Here is a 20,145-nt window from a genome sequence, read left to right as displayed (position 1 = left end):
GTGGGAGAGGACATAGGAGTAAAATGGGCATTATGACAGTCCTGCTGCTTCTGTGGCTTTCAGTGGCCTCTACCTGCAGTTCAGGCACATCCATTCACAGTATAGTTACATTAGTGCTTCTGGAAGCCTAATTCCCTCCGTTACCTGGCAGCTTGGCGATAAAGTGTGTGTGTGGCTTGTGATGGGGGAAAAAAAGCAAGACTGCAAGGGGAATGACAACATGAGTTCATTTGTGTCCGTATCCACAGTATGTGGCTGTGTGCTTCCAGTATGTATCCTGCATGTTATATTCCTCACCGTTTACAACACGTGTATGTATGCAAGCGAGTACTAAGTAGCGGTGTACTCATTATCATGGGTGTGATGCCTGCCTGTGGAGCCATGGGCTCATCGTGACAAAGTTTGGCCAGAAAAACAGATCTATCCCAGTGGCACAACAGTGCATACAGCAGAGCACCATCAGTTAGACCAACAGCTGTGTCTGAATATAGACCAGCCAGATGAAAAACTCTGGGGGTTTGAATAAAGTATTTCTTTCTTATTTTAGCCTGCGGGCCAATAGTGGCGATAGGGTTACAGATCTGCAGGCCCAGTGATGGGCAGACTGATAGACGGCACCAGGGAAGCCATGAGGCGGGGCAAGGGGACGTTCCGCTCCAGTTCTGTCAGTCTGACCGGGCTCTCCACTGGGTCTCTGTCCTCCAGGAGGATGGCTGTGTCCATGGTGAAGGAGGCACGCATCATCTTCTCTGCTCGACTGCCACTGACTGACTGCCTGCCTGGTTGACTGCCTGCCTAGTCGACTGCCTGCCTGATTGACTGTTCAAGACCAGCAAGAGAGGCTCCTCAAATCAACTGTTAACAGGTCAGAATCTCTGGGATGCTGCTTTCTGAGAAAAAAACTGTCCATTTGACAACATAGTTGTCATCTTCTCAAAAGCTAGCATTTTTACCTGAGTGTGAGAAAGGAGGGAGGAAGTGATAGAGGCAGAGGGAGGCCTGAGACAAAACAGCTTGTCAGTATTGCTGGAGGGCCTGGTCAGGTCAAAAGTTAACACAACGTCCAAATGGCATGAGTCTGGAGCAAGAGTCTTCGAGACATGAAATTTGTGTATGGAATTACATTCCAAACCTGGGCATGTGAAGGTCGTGGTTATGAGAAGCCAGCTATGTTGTCGAATGGACAAGAATAGTTATCTCAGAAAGCAGCATGCCAAAGCAACGGAGGGCAGGCAGCAACACAGATTTAAAGAGCGACAGAGCAGAGAGAGATTTCTCCCAATTCGCACCAACTGTCATGGATGAATATTTCACCAAAGGAGAGTGAAGCCCAGGCGACTGACTAAGATTGTGGGTAGGGAAGGGAACCTGGGTGAGATGTCTTAGGTTCAGTTCAGTGCCTCTGGCCCACATTAGAATACCAAGCAGCACAGACTCAATAGTTGCATAGACCTCCTGACTGGAAAATACTAACACAGAATCTCACTGACAATGACGAGCTGTTGAAATGTCTTACATTTACATTCTTCTTAATGGTCAAGGTTAGCAATCCCTCCAGGATTTGTTGTGATATTTGCAACAAAGATCTTTGATTTTGCTGCAGCAATTCTGACTTTTGCAATAATTTTGTCCAATTTGTGATGAAAATACACTGACAAGGGAAAAAGTTTGTTGACGTGTGGCTTGATTGAACCGTATCTTGAGGTAAAACGTGCAGTGATTGGTTGAAATTGCGAGCTCTCTTTTTGTACTGCAGTAGTGGGTCAATTTTTAGGCTAAAATATTGCAATGATTTGACTGTTTTTAATGCAGTGATTGGTCAAATTTACAAGCCCTTGCATAATATGCGGGGAATTGTTGATTTTGCTAAAAAATTGGAGCACGGAATCCTGGAGGGACTGGGTTAGGTTCTATGCCTAAGGGCACCTTCTGTTCTATGCAGAGCCTGAAACAAGCGCTAAATATTATAGCTAGCATTGGAGCCAACTTTAGCACTAATGCTAACAAGCCCGGCTACACATTCTTTCACTATTCATATTGGAACTTACAAGGTCTTTGCTACACAGAAGGGCCAGAAAATTGACTCCCACAGCTCCGCTAAATCAAAAGAGTCTTAATTCCCAGCACTCATTCTCGGGAAGACCGGAAGGTCACCAAGTTCTCCTCTTATGTAATCAATCAACCTCTGTTCCTCTTCTGACTGAGGGTACATTCAGAAAGGGCCCGTCCAGATGAATGACGACAAGGGGTGATCCACAACGTGAAAGAACACGATAGTGGGATGTCAAGGACAGTTTCAAATCTAAAATGTGAGAGATGACTTCAGAACATCTCTTAATTCACAACGGTCCTTAACGTCAATGACCAGAGCAGTACAACTACTTCGATGTTTCCACGGCATTCTTGACACGTCTGTCTCATGAAATGAACAAGACTACTTGGAAAGGTCGTACTGACAATAAGTCCAGAGTTACTGAATACGACACACCCCTGTAGCCCTAACATTACCTACAGGTCTCCGACATGGCTGTCAAACGTCTGACAGCTGAGCAGAGCTGACAGGGGTGTAATAAACCTGGGTGCTGAGGTCTTGACGATTTCGTTTTCTGAGGCCTGAGGTTAACCAGTAGTAGAGGTTTATCTGTGAGGATCACAGACTAAAAAGCCTTCAGGAGAGACTCATCTCTCACGTCACCAGGACTCAGATTTACAGCGGGCCTCCAACGCCACTCAAATCAGGTAGCCTATCAGTTAGAGCACTAGGCCAGTGACCGAAAGGTTGGGGATTCAAATACCTGAGCCGACAAGGTGAAAAATCTGTCGATGTACCCTTGATCAAGGAACTTAACCCTAATTTACTCCAGGGGTGCCGTACTACTATGGCCGACACTGTAAAACATTTCTCTGCATCTTGTATGTGACAATAAGCAACAAAAAAAAATTATGTAATCGAAACCTTCCTGTTATGCACTGACTATTACTGTACTGAACGTCTATGTAGTTACTAGGTTTCTCGAAGGGGCAATGGCTTCTACTGGCACCTTCGGGGAATAGTAATCTAAATCACAATCACGAGCTGCTAGCTGCATTGACACACAAGCAAAGCCATCAAATCTCCAACTTCCCAGCTACGTTTACATGCTAGCAAAGCCATCAAATTTACACTCAAATTGTATATCTCTAACTTGCCTTTGTCAACAAAACGAATGTCAGAAACAAGACAAATCTATAGTGTGTTTTCTGTACTGAATGTTCTGTTGTCGAAGTAACAATTAAGATTGTCAGTGTTAAGAGGTCCATAAAGCCTCTTATTGAAAGTGCTTAAAACGCTTAATGTGGTTTTAAAGAATTTAAGCCCCTTATTTTGGAACGGATTCAGCCAACAACATGAATTCGACCCGTTATGAAAAACCTTCCATTGACGGTGATACCACAGCAAATTATGCATGTTGCCTAGTAACCAACTGGTAAAAGAGTCAAAATGCCCACCAGCGGCATCCACACATACATACTGTATACACACATCTGCAATGTTGTTTAGTGACACAAAGGCACTGTTTCAGGATACCGGGAAGAGAGGAAGGAGATTAAATGAGTGCTTGGAACTCCATTAGAACATAGTGTAGTGGGGAAGAGCGCAACACTGTCCCCCTTTTGCCCCTGTACACTCACAAGTACTCACACAAAGGGTGTTCCCTGGTACACCTGTTCCTCCAAGGTCTGGGGTAGACAGCTGTCCCCCCTTGAACAGAGGTAGCAGTGTTCCCAAAAAAGGCCCAGCTCAGCAAAGAGAGAGAAAATCGTTCCATACGCTCTCAGCAGGACCCTGTCACACAGCCCAAAGACAAGGCGCTGGAAACACCCCACACTGTCACAGCCAGCCAGAGTGAGCATGCTGATGAGCTCCGTGCACACACACTTGCAACCCACCCAAAACAAGCACACACTAATTAAGCCAGTCTCCCCGTGGCCATCTTCCAGTAGATATGGATTCCTCAGTTTAAACCCTACCGTAGTAAGCATTGACAGAGGGAGTCAGCGTTGCTGTTCTCTTCTCCATACCGTGCGTTTGGAGAACATATGGAGTTAAGGCAGGGCCATAAATCTTCAAACGGAGGTCATCCTCTCCCCTCATTTGACCGAAAAACACACCGACCCTAAACCGTCATACCCTGGCCCACACACACACACACACACACCTCACCGCGGCGACCAGGTACATGGACTAGCTTATCGAGTTCCCGTGATGACCGTCACAGGTGGCTCTGAACTCTGACCTTTCATCAGATGGGAGCGCTATGGTGTTGTGACTGCAAATGAGTGTTAACCTTTCGGACTCACCCAGACCCGAGGTGTAGATGGCCTTGACGGACTTCTTCATCTTGTACAGCACGCTGCGGTCCACATCCAGCGCCTGGAGGGAAGGAGAGGGAGGAAGTCCATTAGTGTCTGACCAAGGACACAATGAAAGCCACACATTCTGCAGCATTCGTGTTGCCTTGCCTTGCCTTACTGACATGTCTGAATCGTTCCCACGGCTAATATTGAATGAGATCGTGTTGTTTGAGGCACGTCGTCAGCTCTGGGAAACGTTTGTTACCTAACGTTCTCTCGAGGAGAGAGTTTTTTTTCCTTCTCATCTTTGGCATTGATAGCGTTTATCTTGCCACAAGTCCTTGTGGACACAGGTGTGTCAGTGTGTGCCTACTATCTGTGTGTGTGTGTGTGTTTGTAGGTAGCAGGTGTGTTTTAAAGTGTATATGTGTGTGACTTTGGGTAGCAAGTGTGTGATTTGCATCTGTGTGTGTGTGTGTGTGTGTGCGCAAGGAGGAGGGGAACAGCCTCCTGACTGCAGGTGATTCATTATTCAGTACGATGCTATAAATAGGCTGAATCCCAGTGTGGAGTAAGAGGGGCGAGAGAGGAGTTCAGGAGGCATCCAAACAGACCAGATAGGTGGAGCCACTCCATTATGGAGGTAGGTCAGGCTGATGAGGTCTCACACTACTAAGAAGCCTTTAATGTAAGATGCACACACACACACACTAATGCACTTACAGTACACACATACTCTCTCTGACTCCAGCTGAGACAGTGCACCACTGTACCAACCAACGATTGAATGGTCTCCGGGGGATTTGGGAAATTCGTTTTGTGCTTCACCAAGAAGGTCCAGCCGGCGCCACTCTGTCCTTGTTCCCAATATCACTGAATTCAACAGATCCTATCCCCCTCCCTTTGACTCAGTCTGAATCTACTTTGGTGAAAAGGCACAGTGGCTCCATTCAGTTGCCACAGATAAACATACACGGTATTCCCCTTGCCACCATGCTAGCCATGAGAGAGAATAGTTAGGCCTAAATCAGCATTATATATTTTTGAATCCCTGAGAAGTGCTGTTTCTTGTTGGTATTGAATTTCACGGAGTGGGTGAGAGCTGACAATGTGCTTAGTCACATTTATCAGTGGTTGCCTCGTGCTGACACAGGGAAGGCCACCTACACACAAATTGAAGGAGACAAGGTAGGGCGTAGGGATATCTGAAGACTTGTTACATACAGAGAATATATCATAAAGGAAGAGGAATTGAGATTTAGATGACAGTTGAGTACACACGCTTATTGAGCACGACCATAGACTAGTGGTCAACTTGTTGAATCCCACATTTTAGAAAGTGGAAAATAAGATAAAAACATGTCAGTGAGTGAAATTCTGAAAACAGGGCTGCCGCTGACCTTAACTTGACCTCTGAGATTGGACAATAGGAAGCATTGCCCCTTGGCTACAATGCCACTGGGCTAATTACGTGAACATGATTGACTTTAAATCCACATCCCACTTCTAGACATTTCCTACAAACCCGTTCTATCAGGAGAGAAGAAAGCCATCTCTCATAAGAGCTCGTCAAATAGTCATTTTGATCCTGGCGATTAACCCCCATCTCCCTCAAAAAAGAGAAGAAAACAAACATGAAAGCTAAAAACACTGTCTCGTTAGCGGAACAGAATTACTCATCACAAGCGCTGACGCTAACGAGATCGCCACCTGGGTTCTCCGACTTAAATCTTAGCTCCCTGCCCACCACCAGCTGAGTCACACAACACAAGCCCTCTAAGATTCTCCTAAGACAGTCTACAAGCATTCGTCACAACATCCACCGCATGTGCTCCAGCTGACTGATTTAGCCAGTAGCCAGCAATTCTTTGCAGCAATTGTAGCCAACTGATTGATGTCAGACAAACCTCCAAAAATATCATCGATATAGATGGAGTTATCCTAACCACCCTTCCTAAATGCTGCCTTGTTGTAATTTGGTGCCAAGAGTTTCCCATTAACCATTCTACTGTACAAATATGAGTCATGAGCCAGTCTAGCGTAAAATATATGACTCAGATAAACACAAAACCCTATAAGCTCCACAGGGACCATCTGGATTCATAGACCGAAACAAAGTCCGGACCCCACACATACTGAAACTCTGGTTTTCAACCACACTTGAGGTATTGTTCAAAGCAAGCTATGAAACAAATGATAAATCAATTATTTTCTGGATCCAAAGTTCAACAACTAACTGTAACATGAGATGCAGGGTTGCAAAATGTTTTTGCTCCATCCAATATCACTCTGCACTCTCCTTCCAACCATGGAAATCTGCTTCCTTAAGTAGATATTTTACCTAACCTTAAGAGGCTACTTCATGATAACGCCCTAAAAGCATTTCTGCTTACCTCATCCCTCCCAAAGAATACAGCAACATTGAGACTTGGCTCTTCATTGATTTCCAGTTCCTCTTTCCTTGAGAATGATACCGCCAAGCAGTGACCGAGTAAGTTAAATGCCCCGTCCAGAGGAAGTTACCTCCACTATTTCAACCTAAATCCTGTTCTAGTGAGGAAATACTTGTTTAGTTCCACCCTCCTAACACCGACGTATGGCGCATATAAATATAGATTAATCTCCACCTTCAGTCTATGGCACAGGACACAATCTGCGATTTGTGAACAAACCAAACAGCCAGGGTCAAGGGTGGCTTTGCCAATCGCTAAGGAGCACAGCACAGTGAACGGTAGCTACGACAAGGTTACGGACCATCCACTCTCCATCCTCCCACTTCTGCAACGAAATTGAATGATCAAAGATTAATTAGTTTAGCAATTATACTGGATTTTTACCTGGCAAAGCTAGAGGCTGACTAACCTACCAATAAAGCCAACTAGCTAGTCAAGTAGCTAGCTACCGGTAACAATTAGATACTGTGGACAATTGGTTCCAAAGTTGTTTCAAGCACAAAAGTACATGTAATTAGCTAGCTAGCTACCATTCAGCTGTTTTTCTGATAACCTAATTATCTGAAGACTAAAGGTTAGGTAGTAAGTAGCTAGCTCATAATGCAGTTAGCTAGCTAGCTAACAGCTGGAAGGACTTAGCTGTAATGTTTACAAGTATCCTCAATGGCTATTAAACAACCAATATAACAGTTGGCCCTAAAGCTTTTTGTAGGGAGCCAAGGAAAGCAACTATTGTCTGTGTCAGTGATGGGCACTAGCTAGAATGTAAAACAAACACCTTTATGGCAATATAGCTAGCTACTAATACAATAGCCCAACTTCTTAAACATTGTTTTGATGAGCTTGTTAGACCATGGTTGCCACTTGGTCAAATCATACTCTGTACCAAATGCATTGCCTATCAATAAACATCTTACAATGTATACATATGATGCAGTCTCTATTGCACTCCACACTGCCCTTTCCCACCTGGATAAAAGGAACACCTATGTGAAAATTTGATTCATTGAATACAGCTCAGCGTTCAACACCATAGTGCCCTCAAAGCTCATCAATAAGCTAAGGACTCTGGGACTAAACACCTCCCTCTGCAACTGGATCCTGGACTTCCTGACGAGCCGCCCCCAGGTGGTAAGGGTAGGTAACAACACGTCCGCCACACTGATCCTCAACACAGGGGCCCCTCAGGGGTGCGTGCGCAGTCCCCTCCTGTACTCCCTGTTCACTCATGACTGCATGGCCAGGCACGACTCTAACACCATCATTAAATTTGCCGATGACACAAGTGGTAGGTCTGATCACAGACAACAACGAGAAAGCCTATAGGGAGGAGGTCAGAGTCCTGGCCGTGTGGTGCCAGGACAACAACCTATCCCTCAACGTAACCAAAACTAAGGAAATGATTGTGGACTACAGGAAAAAGAGGACCGGGCACACCCACATTCTCATCGAAGGGGCTGCAGAGGAGCAGGTTGAGAGTAGAGGTAAACGATTATGATTTTTCAACGCCAATACCGATTATTGGAGGACCAAAAAAAGCCGATACCGATTAAAAATCGGCTGATATTTTAAAAATGCATTTGTAATAATGACAATTACAACAATACTGAATGAACACTTATTTTAAAATAATACATCAATAAAAATCCATTTAGCCTCAAATAAATAATGAAACATGTTCAATTTGGTTTAAATAAATAATGAAACATGTTCAATTTGGTTTAAATAATACAAAAACAAAGTGTTGGAGAAGGAAAACTGCAATATGTGCCACCGCTAACTAGCTAGCCATTTCACATTGGTTACACCAACCATTAGGCTGATAGGCTTGAAGTCATAAACAGCGCAATGCTTGACACACAACGAAGAGCTGCTGGCAAAACGCACGAAAGTGCTGTTTGAATGAATGCTTACGAGCCTGCTGCTGCCTACCATCGCTCAGTCAGACTGCTCTATCAAATCAAAGACTTAATTAAAGTATAATAACACACAGAAATACGAGCCTTTGGTCATTATAGTTTCCGGATTCGAACATATTAATTTCGAAAACAAAACATTTATTATTTCAGCGAAATACGGAACCGTTCGGTATTTTATCTAATGGGTGGCATCCCTAAGTCTAAATATTCTTGTTACATTGCATAACCAATGTTATGTCATAATTACGTAAACTTTCTGGCAAATTAGTTCGCAATGAGCTAGGCTGCCCAAACCGTTGCCCATACACTGACTCTGTGTGTAATCAACGCAAGAAAAGTGACAATTTCACCTGGTTAATATTGCCTGCTAACCTGGATTTATTTATATATATATGTTTAAAAATATATACTTCTGTGTATTGATTTTAAGAAAGGCATTGGTGTTTACGATTAGGTACACATTGGAGCAACGATACGCACCACATTGATTATATGCAACGCAGGACACGCTAGATAAACTAGTAATATCATCAACCATGTGTAGTTATAACTAGTGATTATGATTGATTGATTGTTTTTTATAAAGATAAGTTTAATGCTAGCTAGCAACTTACCTTGGCTTCTACTGCATTCGCGCAACAGGCAGTCTCCTCGTGGAGTGCAATGTAATCAGGTAGCTAGAGCGTTGGACTAGTATACGGTTGCAAGATTGGATCCCCCGAGCTGACAAGGTGAAAATCTGTCGTTCTGCCCCTGAACAAGGCAGTTAACCCACCGTTCCTAGACCGTCATTGAAAATAAGAATGTGTTCTTAACTGACCTGCCTAGTTAAATAAAAAAAGGTCAAAAAAATTAATAAATAAATAAATAAATAAATAAATAAATATACAAATCGGCGCCCAAAAATACAGATTTCCAATTGTTAAGAAAACTTGAAATCACAGTAATTAAAAAAAAAAAAAAAAAAATTTAAAAAAAAATCGGCCATTCCGATTAAGATCCGTCGACCTCTAGTTGAGAGCTTCAAGTTCCTTGGTGTCCACATCACCAACAAACTAGAATGGTCCAAGCACACCAAGACAGTCGTGAAGCGGGCACGACAAAAACCTATTCCCCCTCAGGAGGCTGAAAAGATTTGGCATGGGTCCTCAAAAGGTAGTACAGCTGCACCATTGAGAGCATGGTTGCATCACTGCCTAGTATGGCAACTGCTCGGCCTCCGACCTCAAGGCACTACAGAGAGTAGTGCGAACGGCCCAGTACATCACTGGGGCCAAGCCTCCTGCCATCCAGGACCTCTATACCAGGCGGTGTCAGAGGAAGGCCCTAAAAATGGTCATAGACTCCAGCCAAGTCTAGGTCCAAGAGGCTTCTAAACAGCTTCTACCCCCAAGCCATAAGACTCCTTAACATCTAGTCAAATGGCTACCCACACTACTCGCATTGCACACCCCCCCCCCCCCCGCCACTCTGTTGTCATCTATGCATTGTCACTTTAATTAACTCTACCTACAGGTACATACAACCTCAACTAACCGGTGCCCCCGCACATTGACTCTGTACCAGCACCCCCCTGTATACATTGTTATTTTCTATACTGCTGCTCTTTAATTACTTGTTACTTTTATCTCTTATTCTTATCCAGATTTTTCGAAACTGCAGGAGCTTGTAAGTAAGCATTTCACAGTAAGGTCTACCTACACCTGTTGTATTCGGCGCATGTGACTAAATGTTTTTTATATCATGTAATTCTACTGTATGTTCCTTGTTATTAACTGCATCCTGATATTACACTGTTGATGTGTATGGAGTACCAAGGTTACTAGTTAGCTTGTATTCCCCGAACAATAACACCAGTGTTCCTGTAACAGAATGTGGGTACTGAAATTATAGCCAGAGGAGGAGGAAGTGGTGGCTTGTCAGAGCACAGACATGTTTCTAATTTCAGTGGTGCTCATGAGGACCCATCAGGGGAGCAAATTTCACTGGGGACGGGGTGGACATGACGACCCCCCCCCCCCCACATTCTAACATTTTATTTTTGACCCCCCCCCCCCCCCCTCCCACTTTTATCATTGCACTGTGATACAAAAAAGCTGCATCGGTGTACTTTAGGACCATGCGGACGCCTCAGAGTAGTCGACTAGGCTGTCTGTCGGTTTCAGCCACTGTGTGGACACTACAGAGAGTGCAGACAGGCCGTGTGAAGGCAAAGCTTCTGACTAGCACGGTGCTGCTGTCTCTGTGTTGCACTTTTTCTCAGAGTTGTTAAAGCAAGCAAAGCAGAAACTGGCTACTCTTTATTTGACTGATGTAGCTGGCAAGGTAACTGATATTTGACTTTACAGAAAAAAATGATTTATTCCCAGTGCTGAGCTAGTAATGTAACTGACATGTTATGGTAGCTAGTGTTTCATCCCCTCTCAACTTCAGTTCTGTCTGAAGAGAATGAACTAGCTCCGTAGCTAATTTGGCATGGGTCCTCAGATCCTCAAAAGGTTTAACAGCTGCACCATCGAGAGCATCCTGACAGGTTGCCTGGTATGGCAACTGCTCGTCCTCCGACCGCGAGGCACTAGAGGGTAGTGCGTATGGCCCAGAACATTACTCGGGCCAAGCTTCCTGCCATCCAGAACCTCTATACAAGGTGGTGTCAAAATTGTCAAAGACTCCAGCCACCTTAGTCAGACTGTTCTCTCTGCTACCACACGGCAATCGGTACCGGAGCACCAAGTCTAGGTCCAAGAGGCTTCTAAACAGCTTCTACCCCAAAGCCATAAGACTCCTGAACAGCTAATCAAATGGCTACCCAGACTATTTGCATTGCACCCCCCCCCCTTTAACACCACTGCTACTCTGTTATTATCTATGCATAGGCACTTTAATAACTCTACCTACATGAACATATTACCTCAATTACCTTGACACCGGTGCCCCCGCACATTGACTCTGTACCGGCACCCCTGTATATAGCCCTGCTATTGCTATTTACTGCTGCTCTTTAATTATTCTTCTCTCTTAATTTTTGTGTGTATTTTCTTGAAACTGCACTGTCGGATAAGGCCTTGTAAGCAAGCATTTCACTGTTGTAGTCGGCGCATTTGACCAATAAAATTGGATTCGATTCCCTACTTGTCACACCTACACGGTATAAAACAACTCTACAGACTTCACTGTCATGGTGCAGTCAGTACACGACATTGATGATGAATGCATACGGATGTGTTTGAATGCCCCGTCATGTTCATATCATCTCAGACTAATTAGTGCAGTGTAAAACCATCTTATAGACCATCCTATATGCCAATGAAACGGAATATCAGGCACTCAGAAATGTTGTTCCTCTGCTGGAAGTGTAAAACACACAAAAAAAAGGGGACATACAGTATTTGCATGATATGTTGTGATCATGAAGGCTGGCTGATTTCTGGCAAAGAACGTGTTATTTTATCTCAGCATGTCTACAGATTCTCCCTTCTCCCTGTTTATGTTTGCTTGGAAATGTTGATATTGGCGACTTTTCAGAAGAAACTGTCATTTAGAATTTATAGTGGCTAAGAAACACATTGCTATTCATTGGAAGGTTGGTTATCCTCTCACAATGTCACAAAGGATGGCAGAAATGTCAAGTTATGGATGACTAGATTTGATTTATTACAAGATTAAGGGTGTACCGTGTAACTTTCACAAGGTCTTGGTGCCTTATATGGAATTTACTGTATTACAAAAAGCGTCTGTATTGAAAAGCAGATTTTTTTTGTTTGTTGTTGTCGAGCAGTCGCAAATAGTTGTTTTTTTTCCCCCTCCATGGCGCACGAGACACCGGTGTGATTTGCGCTGTCTCAGAGGACTAATCCATTGAGGAGGCCACGAGGTTGCCTCAGTCCAAGAATAAGGGGATTGTGGCTCAGATGCACAAGGCACGTCTCTCTCCAGTATTGGCTCTCTCCCGCCATTTCGTGGGTAGTCATTGTGTGCATTGTTTGTGATGTCTATCAAGTCCCCATTACATACGTCACTAATCGTAGCCTACATTTACCATTTATTCCCATCATTTCTAATCTGCAAAGTTTGTTTCGTTACAGTCATTTCTGTTAATGCATACAATATATCATTATTATTACAGACATTTGTTCTCATTGTCAGAGTGGACATGTGTTTTGCAGGACAACCTATGCTACATTTGTGAGAAACAAGTTTGATAACTCAAATGAAATAAACAATTTATTCATCGTCTTGTGTTTGAAACGCTCCTATCAATGTTGAGTAAAGACGCACACCTGATTACACATATAGAAGAAGGACGAGTGTCTCCTGACCCCTCCTGCCTCAACCTCCAGTATTTATGCTGCAGTAGTTTATGTGTCGGGGGGCTAGGGTCAGTCTGTTATATCTGGAGTATTTCTCCTGTCTTATCTGGTGTCCTGTGTGAATTTAAGTATGCTCTCTCTAATTCTCTTTTTTTCTCTCTCGGAGGAACTGAGCCCTAGGACCATGCCTCAGGACTACCTGGCCGTGCTGCTGCTCCAGTTTCAACTGTTCTGCCTGCGGCTATGGATCTCTGACCTGTTCACCGGAAGTGCTACCTGTCCCAGACCTGCGGTTTTCAACTCTCTAGAGACAGCAGGAGCGGTAGAGATACTCTTAATGATCGGCTATGAAAAGCCAACTGAGATTTACTCCTGAGGTGCTGACTTGCTGCACCCTCGACAACTACTGTGATTATTAGACCACGCTGGTCATTTATGAATATTTGAACATCTTGGCCATGTTCTGTTATAATCTCCACCTGGCACAGCCAGAAGAGGACTGGCCACCTCACATAGCCTGGTTCCTCTCTAGGTTTCTTCCTAGGTTTTGGCCTTTCTAGGGAGTTTTTCCTAGCCACCGTGCTTCTACACCTGCATTGCTAGCTGTTTGGGGTTTTAGGCTGGGTTTCTGTACAGCACTTTGAGATATCAGCTGATGTAAGAAGGGCTATATAAATAAATTGGACCTGATTTACATAGCCAGCACGCAAATGTAGGCCTCTAAAATGTGCCCATTTGGGGATGTCTGATGGTATTTCTGATCGTCTTAACTCAAGCTCCACAGCTAATTTGTGGTGGTATCAAAGTCATTTTCCCTTCACCTCAAACAGCAAGTTCACAAAGTCTGTTTTTAGAATCAATTGAGAATGACAATAGTTCCTCAAAGTATTTGAACAATATTTCCAGCTCACTCACTTTCAATAACCACTCCGTAGGAAAGGGAAAATGTGATCCTCTGATCCAGTGGAAACGTCATAAAATATGATGACTTCTAATCCCTTGCACAAATAGTCTACAGCGGTGTCTGTACCGACTCAGTTGATAGTTGATCAAATGTTTCAAGAGTGTTGAAAGACAGGTCATGCGTAGCCAATATATATATATTTTTTATTTTTTATTTTTTAAATCAGGATATTTTCTATCTGCAGGCTGCAATGTTTTTATGTAGGTTATTATTACATAGTTGGCAATGGCAATAAAAGTTACTTTTAGATTTGTATACATTTTAATTTAGATAGAATGTAGAAACCACAGACAATGATTTTGAGATACAAAAGACTATTATAAATGAAATGACTGTTCCACAAAAATGTGCATATGAAAATCATAATTGGCAAGCAGATTGGTAGAAATGTTAAGATAAATTAGCATTCCGAATGGAAAAGGTTGCCGACCGCTGGCGTGTCCTATTACCGGCAACTTCAGGAGCATGACGGCATGATCTGCGAAGTAACCAGTAACAGCGTGAGGAGGGTCGGGAAAAGGTTATCTTGATCTCTATCTCACGCGAGTCATTTGTGTGTCATCATTACTTAATCAAACAGCGTGCTTAAAGCATCAAACAAGTTCAATACATACAGTTGATTTTATTTAAAAAAACTGTGTCTATGGAAAAATACACGTCTTAACATTTTAAGTGAACTCTACTTCACCTACTCTAGTTCACCTAGGTGGCTTAGGGATTTTAGCAGGGTTGGACAATTATGGAGGGTGACCCGATTAGCCTTTTTTGGGGGAGAGAGAATCCTCTCTTTTCTGGGCATGTGTGAGTTACGTTATTTACAGTGACATAGGCCTACCTTCACAATAAGCTACTCAAATAAAATGTGCACACTGTTTTTCTGGACAAACTTCGGTGAGGCTAAATTGTTGGTGTCTGTTGACCCCTAAACACAAAACACAAAGTTGGAGTTCATGAATAGTCTCATTGTTTGTCTTTCATGGATCAATGGATAGCCTAAATTCTTTGAGCTTGACAATGACATTCATGCTTTCTCCATGGAGAGGAAAGTGTCTGGCCATGGTTTCACTTCTGTGGCAATGCAGAGCAGATGAGGGCTGGGATGGGTAGCCCTAGAGAAAATGGCATATGGGGGGGAAAGGGGATACCTAGTCAATTTCACAACCGAATGCAATCAACCCGAAATGTGTCTTTCACATTTAACCCAACCCCTCTGAACCAGAGAGGTGCAGGGGCTGCCTTAATCAACGTACACGTCATCAGCGACCAGGGAGCAGTTGTTGCTAGGGGTTAACAGCCTTGCTCAAGGGCATAACTGCAGATTTTTCTACCTTGCCGGCTCGTGGATTCGAACCAGCAACAATTGGTGCTTTTTCGATAGGATAGAATGTTACTCTGCTAAACACAGAAAGTGCAAAACTGAGGGATGAACTGAACAAATATATAAATGTAACAATTTAAGATTTTACCGAGTTACAGTTCATAGAAGCAAATCAGTCAATTTAAATAAATTCATTAGGCCCTAATCTAGGGATTTCACATGACTGGGAAAACAGATATGCATCTGTTGGTCAAGGATCCCGTAATTATTATTTTTTTAAGTAGGTACGTGGATCAGAAAACCTGTCAGTTTCTGGTGTGACCACCATTTGCCTCATGCAGTGTGACATCTAATTTCACATGGAGTTGATCAGGTTGTTGACTGAGTAACCGTCTACAGGCTACAATCTAGCACCTTAGAGGCTGCTGCCCTACAGACATGGAATCACAGGTCACTTTGATAATGGAGCACGAGTCACATTAATAAATGTTTACATACTGCTTTACTCATTTCATATGTATGTACTGTATTTTAGTCAACGCCACTCGACATTGCTCGTCCTAATATTTATATATTTCTTAATTCCATTATTTACTTTTAGATGTGTGTATTGTTGTGTATTGTTAGATACCAATGCACTGTTGGAGCTAGGAACACGCATTTCGCTACACCCACAATAATTTCTGCTAAATATATAGTCCCAGTCAAAAGTTTGGACACACACTCAAGGGTTCTTCCTTTATATTTACTATTTTCTACATTGTAGAATAGTGAAGACATCAAAACTATGAAATAAAACATATGGAATCATGTAGCACTCCATCATTCTCCAACTTGGTCAAATAGCCCTTACAGCCTGGAGATGTGTTGGGTCATTGTCCTCTAAAAAACAAATGAAAGTCCCACTAAGCACAAAACAGATGGGATGGCATATTGCTTCCGAATGCTGTGGTAGCCATGCTGGTTAAGTGTGCCTTGAATTTTAAATAAATAAACAGACAGTCTCCCCAGCAAAGTCCCCCACACCATCACTCCTCCATGCTTCATGGTGGGACCTACACATGCAGAGATTATCCATTCACCTATTCTGTGTCTCACAAAGACACAGCAGTTGGAACAAGAAATCTCATATTTGGACTCATCAGACCAAAGGACAGATTTCCACCGGTCTAATGTCCATTGCTCATGTTTTGGTCCAAGTAAGTCTCTTATTATTATTGCTTTCCTTTAGGAGTGGCTCCTTTGCAGCATTTCAACCATGAAGACCTGATTCACACAGTCTCCTCTGAACAGCTGATGCTGAGATGGGTCTATTACTTGAACTCTGTGAAGTATTTATTTGGCCTGCAATATCTGAGGTGCAGATAACTCTAATGAACTTATCTTCTGCAATAGAGGTAACTCTGGGTATTCCTTTCCTCTGGCCGTCCTCATGAGAGCCAGTTTCATCATAGCGCTTGATGGTCTTTGCGACTGCACTTGAAGGAAGTTCTTCACATTTTCTGCACTGACTGACCTTCATGTTTTAAAGTAACGACGGACTGTCATTTCTCTTTGCTTATTTGAGCTGTTCTTGCCATAATATGGACTCAGTCTTTTACCAAATAGGGCTACCTTCTATATACCACCCCTACCTTGTCACAACACAACTGACTGTCTCAAAAGATTAAGTAAAGAAATTCCAAAAATGTACTTTTAACAAAGCACACCTGTCAATTGAAATGCATTCCAGGTGACTACCTCATGAAACTGGTTGAGAGAATGCCAAGAGTGTGCAAAGCTGTCATCAAGGCAAAGGGTGGCTAATTTGAAGAATCACATTTTTGTTTACTACACGATTCCATATGTGTTATTTGATTGTTGATGTCTACAACGTAGAAAAAAAAAAAAAAAACTTTAAACCTTGAATGAGTAGCTGTATCCAAACCTTTGACAGGTACTTTATTCGTATGTAACCAATACATTTTGATTTGATGAACAGAGCAAAGTGAAAGCCTGCTCCAGAGCACTCAGGACAACAACCTTAAGAAAACTGCCAAGGCAAAGCAGGCCCTTCTCCCCCGATTGCTCAGTTTGCCCTGGTGGCCAGCTCTAGGAAGACAAATTCCTGTGTCGGAGCTCTACGGACAATTCCTTCGACCTCATGGCTTGGTTTGTTTCTCTGACATGCACTGTCAACTGTGGGACCTTATGTAGACAGATGTGTGCCTTTCAAAATCATGTCCAATCAATTGAATATATCACAGGTGGACTCCAATCAATTTGTAGAAACATGTCAAGGATAATCAATGGAAACAGGATGCACCTGAGCTCAATTTAGAGTCTCATAGCAAAGGGTCTGAATACTTATGTAAATAAGGTAAAAAAATAAAAATTTGCAAACATTTCTAAAAAAACATTTTCATTTTGTCATTATGGGGTATTGTGTGAAGACTCATGAGAAACATTTTTTTTATCATTATGGGGTATTGTGTGAAGACTCATGAGAAACATTTTTTTATCTAATCCATTTTCGAATAAGGCGTAACAAAATGAAACTTAACAAAATGTGGAAAAAGTCAAGGGGTCTGAATATATGCATTGTAGATGCTCCTAAAAACCAATGAGGACATGGGAGAGGTGGATATTGCAGTGCAACAAGCGTCAAAAATAGAACCAAGTTCTATTTTAGCGCCTAGCTACGCAGACCTGCGCAAGAATTTTAGATGAAACCATTGAATAACATGCATGTGTAAATTTATTTTGCAATGCGAGCAGTGTGGTCAGCATGTAACACACAAAGCCCATCAACCAGCATCATGCCTCAGCAGACACTTTCAATCTGGAGAGAGTGCTCTGTCAGGAAAACTGGGCGAGTGCACGGGGACAGACGGGAGTCATAAACCAAGCCCAGCTGAACACGACAACACAGCCCTCAATCATTCTCCCACACTCACTCTCCTCCCTCGCTCAGAAGCATTCATCTCACTGAGGCATTCGCCAAACGAGCACTGAAAGAAAATACAAATAATCACAGTTCACCAGGATCTCGGCCGTTCTTTTGTATGTCTTGCTGTTTGAAGCAGCCGTTTTTAAAATTAGAGGCTTTTAACCTAAAGAGTAGGGAACAAGAGGGGATTTCCACAACTGGCCACTGTACCATCTTCTCCAAGATAAAACACTAAATGAAAAACTCAGCACATGGGGATGAAGATTTCAGTTCCTCTACTGGTATTGACGATGACCTTGCTTGAGTTGAGTAGATAGAGTGAAATAACGAGAGTCTTAATTCATGACATCAGGCACCATCTGGCTCTCTCCAATCTGGAGACTAACACCATTGAGCCTGTAGGGTCGTCACCGGGGCGATGGAGTCCCAGTAATACTTCCCAGGACACAGAGAGGGTTAAGGATTCAAAGCTCTTGATCAATTCAAATAGATTCACTCCACATTTACAATGCAACATCGTCAGTAAACAGCCGGCCCAGAGTCAGATGACAAACAGGGCAGGCTACAGCATCAAGTTGTTGCAAGCCATGTTATTCCAGAGACAAGCATTTTGAGTTGAGCATAAAAAAATATATGTTTTTATAATGTCTTAAAAGAGATTGCAATAATAGATTTCTGAATTAAGTCACGAGTCTAACCAGAAATATTGGATATTGCTAAGGAAACTGAGCCAATGGACGACATACTTGGGGTTCTCACTAGTTGGTTTATTACATATAACAATTACCCAAACACTTCTTGAACAAATGGAACATTAGACTTTAAGATAACGCAAAAAGATGGACACAGATCTTATTTTAAGCCTTTACAAGTAAACCCAAGTGACCATATTGCAAATCTATTTCACCAAACCACACTAACATCCTCTCTGGCTGCACTACCATCCCACTTCCCTCCTGCCTGTCAGTGTCACCGCCATAACGGGAGAAAAACGCCAATTCCTGCCAGCCAGACATTAACCCCAGAATGGCTGACCAACACAGGACCCCCACATCTGCTGTCTGGGCCTGGTTTAGCTCAGAGCAAGGCCTTATACCTAAAGCACTTGCCTTACATTATCCAAGGTCTCTCAAACCAAAACATGGAGGGAAATTAGCTGGGGAGGGTCATTCATATTTCATAGTACATCCATTGTCTCTTTGTGGTTTTGGTGTACATTTCAATGCTTCTTCTGCATTTTTTGAAAAACAATAGATTTTTTTTAGAAGTAGTTTCCTTAAAATGTATGTGTATTTTTAGGCCATGATATCATCACATTGGCTAGATTGTCAAAACCCAGAGATATTTTTTTTTTTTACCTAGACACAAACTGAATCCTTCTGCTGCTATCTTTCGCTACATACTTCAAGTCTGAGACTGCAATCACTAAAGTTGGTTGCGGTGAAAACAAAAATTAAGGGTGTGGTAGAAAACAAAGTCATCAGGGATTGGATCATCTCTAACCAATCAGAGTATCGAAGCCAGTGACCCATTTTCTAAACGTCAATTTACTACAGAGTTTCTAAACCCAGAAGCGCAACATCGCGAGAATTCCAGGAACGCTTGCGAAAGAGACCAACCAGACCAGGGTTTGAGAAGTCAATGAGAAAAATAAAATATTCCTTAGATGTTTAATTTTCTTAAAAAAGGTACAACCTACATTTGAGCCAATGTCTGAAGTAGTTGAACATGTTATTACTACAACCTTGCGAAAGTGACACGTTTTCATTTCTGTCAAAAATAGCTTTATATCATAAAAAGTGCCTTTGATTTGATGGCCTTCACATGCGCAGTTCGGCGTGAGACGGCCGTTAGACCAGATGTTTCTGTGCATGAGCTAGCCAACATCACCTTCGAGAGTGATCTGGGATTTCTATT

At 42.7% G+C, this 20,145-nt stretch overlaps 1 protein-coding gene across 6 annotated transcripts in view; it reads right to left on the bottom strand.

The window, feature by feature from the left end:
* The window catches only part of asap2a (ArfGAP with SH3 domain, ankyrin repeat and PH domain 2a), a 97,861-nt gene that overhangs the window by 61,696 nt on the left and 16,020 nt on the right, over positions 1 to 20,145 (bottom strand). For all 6 annotated transcript variants that reach the window (XM_036963079.2, XM_090220577.1, XM_036963080.2 and 3 more), the window contains exon 2: positions 4,342 to 4,414. In XM_036963079.2, coding sequence (XP_036818974.1) covers positions 4,342 to 4,414 — 73 coding nt within the window. The remainder of the gene's footprint in view (positions 1 to 4,341; positions 4,415 to 20,145) is intronic.

The sequence above is a fragment of the Oncorhynchus mykiss genome, chromosome 25 (assembly GCF_057628025.1).
Source record: "Oncorhynchus mykiss isolate SJ-2025 chromosome 25, ASM5762802v1, whole genome shotgun sequence".
NCBI classification, from domain to species: domain Eukaryota; kingdom Metazoa; phylum Chordata; class Actinopteri; order Salmoniformes; family Salmonidae; genus Oncorhynchus; species Oncorhynchus mykiss.
The sequence above is the reverse complement of the archived record's forward strand: the minus strand, read 5'-3'. Positions and strand labels throughout refer to the sequence as shown.